Raw genomic sequence first — 7028 nt, forward strand, 5'->3', positions numbered from 1 at the left:
GTTGCTCCAAAGAAATACAAGCCCCAAAGGGTTGTTCCGTCTTCCTTCTTGATAATAGGAGGTAACAGGATGTTTTCTAGTAATCCCAATCAAGGAAGAAATCTCCTGTGTGTAGAGCAGTGGAACCCGGTGAATGACCTTTAGTTATGAGTCTTGACAAGAGCAATATTGAGATTCTTTATGCCATGTGTTCTTCTTAGGTGTTCTCTCATTAATAATGTCAGTCAGCCTTATTGAGGTCATTTACACTGAAAAGAAAGAGCTCTGATGATTAGTACATGTGCACATGTCTTGGACTTAGAAGGTCTCTCCCAAATGCCTTCCGTCAAACCAGCACACTTCGAAAACACTCTCAGCTCTTTTATAGTTGAAACCTCCTGCTTCCTTTCCACATAGCAACCTAACTCCATGGGCTGCTGATTATGTGAGTCCAGTTGTTACCACAGGGCCTTCCTCCACAGCATGCATCAGTGTGTAGACTCCAAGTCAGGGCATGCTCTCAGCAACAAAGGCGTGGTGCTGTGTTGGCGCTGGTTCCAGACCTATAGATTTCCTCGCTGCCAGATAACCAGCAGACTTCCAACTGTTGGCTTGATGAGTCAGTTCCCAACCCAGCCATAAATGTGATTAAATTTCCAGTTCTCTCTGTGTGTGTTTGTGTTTCTGTCTATTAAGTCATATGACGCTTCCTCTCCTAAAGGCTGTAGCAGAAGTTCTCCCTTCCTTCACCGCGTCGTTGGGGGTTCCGATTCCCAGGAGGGAACCTGGCCATGGCAGGTCAGCCTCCACTTTGTTGGATCAGCCCACTGTGGTGCCTCAGTCATCTCCAGAGAGTGGCTTCTCTCTGCAGCCCACTGTTTCCACGGAAACAGGTAGAACATCCTTACCTTTCAGACCTTACATCTGACTTCCAATGATGAAAAGAAATGATCAACTTAGTTGGGCTCACCTTGGGTGGGGGGTAACCAGTTGTGTGCCATTTTTGTTTTGTATTGATATAAAGAAAAAGAGCACAAAGGAAGTACGGAGGCTAGGCAGGTTTTTTTAGGCTGAAGAAATGGAGTCTGACTTTCAAATCATAGGGGCAAACATAAGTCAGTATATGGAATGAGGAGACGAACAGAATTGGACGATGGTTGGAAAGCAGAGAATCCTAGAAAGCTGGGGTTATTACGGAATAGATTCTCTTTTAACTCAGGGTAAAGGTAAAACTTAGAAGAAAAGAAATAACCCCACTTTAAATCTGTCTGAGATCTATTGGGTCTTAGCTGAAACAAAAAAACAATTATTCTAAAATTTTAAATAGAGTATTGCAGTGAAGTTACATAATTTGAGATTTTTTTTTCTGGAACTTACAGGATTAGTGTTAATTACTAAAATGGATCACCGATAAGTAAAATAATTGCTCCAAGCATTATGTTAGCCTTAGATTCTTTGAGTCTCTGGCACATTCATGTAATATCCACTCAGCAGATTAATGAATGTGTTATGGCGACCATGGTTTAGTTTTCTTCCAAAGCTTCCATGCTCTCTGTACCTCTATTCTCCCTGGTTGCTATATTGATTCTGTGGGAGATTCAAACCTTTTAACAGAGCTCCAAGATCCTCTCTGGTGAATTGGGCAAGGCATGATCAACCACTACACTGATCTGTAAAAATTCATGTGGTTTGCAAGAAAGTACTTCATTAATGCCAGCTTAAAGCACTGAAATGTCTAATCTGTTGATGGCCATATTATTTGCATTTAATATAATGCCCCAAACAGTACCTTGGTGTACATTATGATGCTAGCATACATAAAAAGAGGAGAATACATTGATTGCAGCCAACTGTGTTTATGACCTGTGTGTAGTTCATGAGATGTCAGAAGGCAAGAAATATTTGAGATACTTCCTCAAAATACCGTTGAGAGAATGTTCTGTATACAGCTATAACTCACTATTACTACAACAGCTTACTTCAATGCTGTGTCTAGCAAGCAGACACGGGAAGTTTGTGATCCTTGCCATGTTCCTGGACAAGGCCTGGGCTAAGACAGGACCTGGTAGTCAGATCTTCCTTTTCTCATCTTCATGGCTTTGTAGAGTACTTGCTTCCAAACAATTTATAACTCCATGCTTCATTCCTTTTCTACCAGGCTGTCCGACCCCACCCCATGGACTGCTCACCTTGGGATGTACGTGCAGGGGAACGCCAAGTTTGTCTCTCCAGTAAGAAGGATTGTGGTCCACGAATACTACAACAGCCAGACTTTTGATTATGACATTGCTTTGCTGCAGCTCAGCATAGCCTGGCCTGAAACCCTGAGACAGCTCATTCAACCTATATGTATTCCTCCAGTTGGCCAGAGAGTGCGCAGTGGGGAGAAGTGCTGGGTGACGGGCTGGGGGCGAAGGCATGAAGCAGGTGTGTATGGTGAACATGGTGTGTGTGTGTGCTCATTCCTCTGCCCTACAAAGGAAAGACATTTGAGCTGAGCTAGTTCTTTGGTGTTCCCAGAGAAGATTTACATATAACATCTCAGTGAAGGGGAAGCCCCAGTGAGACAGAGAGAGAGAGAGAGGAATTGTAAAAGCAATACAGGACTGATCAATGCAGGCCTTTTCAAACTCTGGAGGGGTGCTGGACATTCTATTATAAGACAGTAATTCATTTTTAGGTTTAGAATCCCTTGTCCTCTAAAGAGGCGATTCACTTTTGTGAAGGAGAAATCACAGATATGCACAGCCTACTGTGCTGACTCAGAGAACTGTCTGGAAGGCTATGTAAGTGTGTCTCACACCAAGACTATTGGCCAAGGGATGGCATGACAGAGAAATCCAGCCAGGACCCATGTCCTCAGACTGCAAATTCTGACCCAGGCATCACTGCATCCTAGAATCAGTCCACGAAGAAGGAAAGAAGTATTACTTTTTGCAATTATCTACATACCCAGAAAAGGAGCCTATTTCAGTATTTAAAGATCGGGCTGTGTTCTTGGGAAGCTTCTCTATCAAGCTTGCCAAATGATTTGTAGCTGAATTTAAATATACAGTGAGGAGAAGAATCCCAGGTTGCTTGAATGGTACTCCAAGAGTTAGTGCCCAACTATCACTCCTGGGACACAGGGGAACAGGCGTGAAAGCACAGTGGCAGGGTAGCTCAGTGGATAAGGTAATAAGAGTCTGACCTTTGACTGTGTCCTGCTGTTACTTGCTGTATGAGTGCCATTGGGCAAGGCTTTGATCTGTCTCATAACTCTTAATTTCTTTGGAAGCAAAATGGGGTTAATAGAATTTATCTCAGAGAATCGCTCTGAGGCTAAAAGGTGATTCAATCCAAGGTGATTGCTCAAATGAAACCTGGAAGAGATGTAGTCCTTGCCATCACCATGATATCCGTCCCCAATATGTCTTACAGACAGTAAAGGCTCCCCCATTTTGCAGCAAGCGGAGGTAGAGCTCATAGATCAAACCGTCTGTGTTTCCACCTACGGGATCATCACCTCTCGGATGCTCTGTGCAGGGGTTATGTCTGGCAAGAGCGATGCCTGCAAAGTAAGTCTTCCTCTCTTTCCTCACCTAATATGCTGTGCTCTACGATGTGATGCTCTCCCATTTCATTTACACAATACCGGGGCTTATCTAGGGCGGGGCTTGCCTTTCCTTTATCTGAGTTGCCCAGATAATAATTATGATTCAGTTGCCTAAGACTAAGGAAATGTTGAGAATGAATAGGTTTAAAAAACCAACCTTCCACAGGAAGACACATACAGAGTGCTTCTGTGTTGCTCCTATTCCCTTAGCACCAAAACCACTGGGTTCCTTTACTTGTTACTCTGATGCATAGTTGGGGAAAGGGAAAACAAAGGAGGCAGACATGAGGCACATTCACGTAAGCCTCACAGTTGCCCTGGGAGCAGTAGGCATAGGTTCTTAGTCCTTTGGGGGCATTACTTTGGTCCCTTCATACAAATCTGTGCAGATTGCTCCACAATCTACAAAGAGCAAATAGGTGATTCAGAAAACAAGGAGCAGTGAGGATCCTCCCAACATTGGCCAACCTTCGCTGCAATGCTGGCACCTTGTCTTAGAATGATGACGTCCATCTTTTGAGAACTTACTGGTAGCAAGTACTGGACGAGATGAAATGAATAGATTCATTCACATCATCATTTATCCCCATTCTATAGAAGAGAGTAAATAGAGCCTCCAAAGTTACCCAGACAAGAGCTATGACAGGTGGGATGGGAACCCTTTCCTTTCTTCTATTAACGCTACAGTTTAGGTGCTTATTGTAGGTGTGCAACTACCTAGCTGTGTTCTACACAAACACCAAGGCTTGGGCTTTAATAGACTTATAGAGCCAGTCTGGAAATGATAATGAAGACCCAGTTTTCCTATTGTCAGAATGTACCTAACAAGTTGTGGGATTACTGAGCTGAGACACAGGGGCTCGTCTGAAGCACTTTGTCAGCTTCACCTTTGACCTATAACTTTAACCACCCTCCAAAAGATGAACACAAACCCCAGCTATTATACAGGAAGATTCATGCTGTAGGAATTGCAGCTCTTGCTCTGTAGAGCCAAGATATAAGGGAATTCTCAAGTGATAACTCAGTGACTCGTAAGGCTGCTTCCATGGACCTGGCTGACTCTTTTCTTCTTTGTCCTTGGGTCAATGAGCCAACTTCCAAGATAACTGTCATGTCGTTTTGATGATGAAATGACCCTGAGCAAGGCAGGGCATATAGCGAACACTCACTAGACATCGGTCCTTCTCTTCCTACTACTTCCGCCACTGCAGTGAATGTAGTAGTTAATCCTTGGGGGATTTGTGAGAATTGCTTTCTCCTGCATAGATTATACAAGCATGAATTATACAGATTATACAAGCAGCACCATGTCAGAAGGAGATGTTTGAGCATAATCTATTAGACACATAGATGATGGCCTGGGTGCTCATGAGACGGATGTCTTTATGCTGACATTTTCTTTATGCATAGGGAGATTCAGGTGGACCTTTGTCTTGTCGAAGAAAGAGTGATGGGAAATGGATTCTGACCGGCATTGTTAGCTGGGGATATGGATGTGGAAGACCAAATTTTCCTGGTGTTTACACACGGGTGTCAAACTTTGTCCCCTGGATTCATAAGTATGTCCCTTCTCTTTTGTAACTGTACAAGATGAATTTTTAACTGTGACTTTGATATGGGACTGTGCTAGATCCTTGTAAAAGAATGTATTATCAATAAAATTAATCATTTTTTCAACAGAAAGTGTCGGATTGAGCACATCTGATATTCATTGCAAGGCAGACTAATTAATATGTACTTCATAAAAATCCCCCAAAGATAAAATGATATTAATTCAAGGGTGTCAAAATGTTACTGACTCGTAGATGGAAGAAAACTAAAGTAATGTCACAAACCAAGTCTCTAAAATAAAGCGAGAACTAAGAGAGGCAGGTTTCTTCCTCTGTGTTCCCATGCAGGCAGAGATGCATACAAGGATTGAGACAAACTTGGTGTGCAGGTAAGCCATCTTAGGGAAGCCATACCTGACTATTAGCACTATCACAAAACTCAATGCGCAACACCAAGGTACCTCATAAATGGAAATAAAACAAAACACGGTAATTAACAGAGGAGGTAGCAACTGTGTTGGTTTCCAATCCAACTTGATCTATCCGGATCATGGTGAATCATGACTGCACAGGGTGCAATTTTCACTAACGCAATAGAAAGAGCTGTGGTGAGAGGTAGACTGAGGCACAACCATGAGCTCCTCTCTCTTGATACAGGTGACCAACAGTGAAGGGCCAGAGGCGTTTTGGGTGAGTGCTCTGAAAGTCAAACTTCTCAGGTATACTATCTCCTGGCTTCTGGTTGTTTCTGTGAAATTTGAATTGTCAAGATTTACTTTTTTTTTCAAAGTCTTGTAATGAATGTTTTTGAAGAGCTGTAAGTCTAGAGTTTTCGCTCAACTCACTCCGTATTGGAATAATATTTTTCTTGTCAGAGGTCAGAGTTAACCACAGCAGCAAACAAATAAAATGGGATAAAAAGCATATTGGAGGAGAAGTAATGATACTATTATTAAACAGATCTCAGAACACACTGCACGGATCTGCAGAGAAAGTACAATCAAAAAGGAGAGAGAACAGGAAACGTTATTTTCCAAATTAGTAAAAATGATTGAAAAGTTATGACTACCCCGCGATAATGAATATTTCCAGTTCACAGCGCTTGGTTTGAGTTTCTAAAATATCTTTCCTTGGGATTAAGGATAAACATCACAACAACACCATCTCTCTGGTGGCTGGTGATAAAACCCAAGGGTAGGGCCATAAACGTGGGCTGGATGCCTAGAGCTGATAGAGACATTTCTAAATATGTTCTCAATATTTCTGGAATCCCCAAACTGGTCTTAATAACTGTCTATGTGGGAGGAAGGCAATGGGAGGGGGGCAGTGGCTCTGAGAAGAAGGTCTAGCTAGAGGCAAGATCTTGGATCAACACCCAATACACACTTTGCTTTGCAAACGTTATTTTGGGCTCACTAAGCCAGCTCTGAGCTATGCATGGGGTGCGGAAGGCATTGTATGCTTCCTGACACACATACTTTTTTTCTCAGGTGGGGTGTTTATGATCCCCTCCTCTCAAAGATAAACAATAATTAGTAAATCAGTAATGAATTCTGCCAGGCACTGTCTTCTGGCCTGAGAAACACAAGCATATGGGGAGCTAACGCCGTGCTGATTGCCCTTATTACTCTCAGCGATACTGATACTGCCCTATGCCTGAATCAGGTGGAAGGGGAACTTTGGGGCTGTATATTATTCATCTTCCTGTGCTCAGAATCCAGGATGCTGCCTGTCACCCAGAAGATGATTCATAGCTGTTCGTTGATTTGGTAGATGATCCCTCGCTAGACAGAACTGGAGTAAGTTTCAGCATCTCACCGGTTCAAGTAGAAGGCAAAGTTCTGGGAACTGGCCCCCGCCCCCATCCCCCAACCCCCAAACCAGCCTAGCCCTTCCTTGCCACA

The 7028-nt window shown here is 43.1% G+C and overlaps 1 protein-coding gene across 12 annotated transcripts in view; it reads left to right on the forward strand.

The window, feature by feature from the left end:
* The window catches only part of Tmprss7 (transmembrane serine protease 7), a 45491-nt gene extending 38513 nt beyond the window's left edge, over nt 1-6978 (forward strand). For 5 of the 12 annotated variants that reach the window (XM_063270395.1, XM_039088184.2, XM_039088186.2 and 2 more), the window contains 4 exons: nt 701-872; nt 2138-2406; nt 3400-3536; nt 4985-5257. In XM_063270395.1, the coding sequence (XP_063126465.1) occupies nt 701-872; nt 2138-2406; nt 3400-3536; nt 4985-5155 (749 nt within the window). In that variant the 3' untranslated portion in view covers nt 5156-5257. Of the gene's footprint in view, nt 1-700; nt 873-2137; nt 2407-3399; nt 3537-4984; nt 5258-5781; nt 5935-6838 lie in introns of those variants that run through there. The other 7 variants (XM_039088183.2, XM_063270394.1, XR_010055940.1 and 4 more) reach the window with 7 other exon arrangements.
* Nucleotides 6979-7028: the final 50 nt, after the last annotated feature.

Source organism: Rattus norvegicus, chromosome 11, assembly GCF_036323735.1.
Source record: "Rattus norvegicus strain BN/NHsdMcwi chromosome 11, GRCr8, whole genome shotgun sequence".
Classification (NCBI taxonomy): Eukaryota; Metazoa; Chordata; class Mammalia; order Rodentia; family Muridae; genus Rattus; species Rattus norvegicus.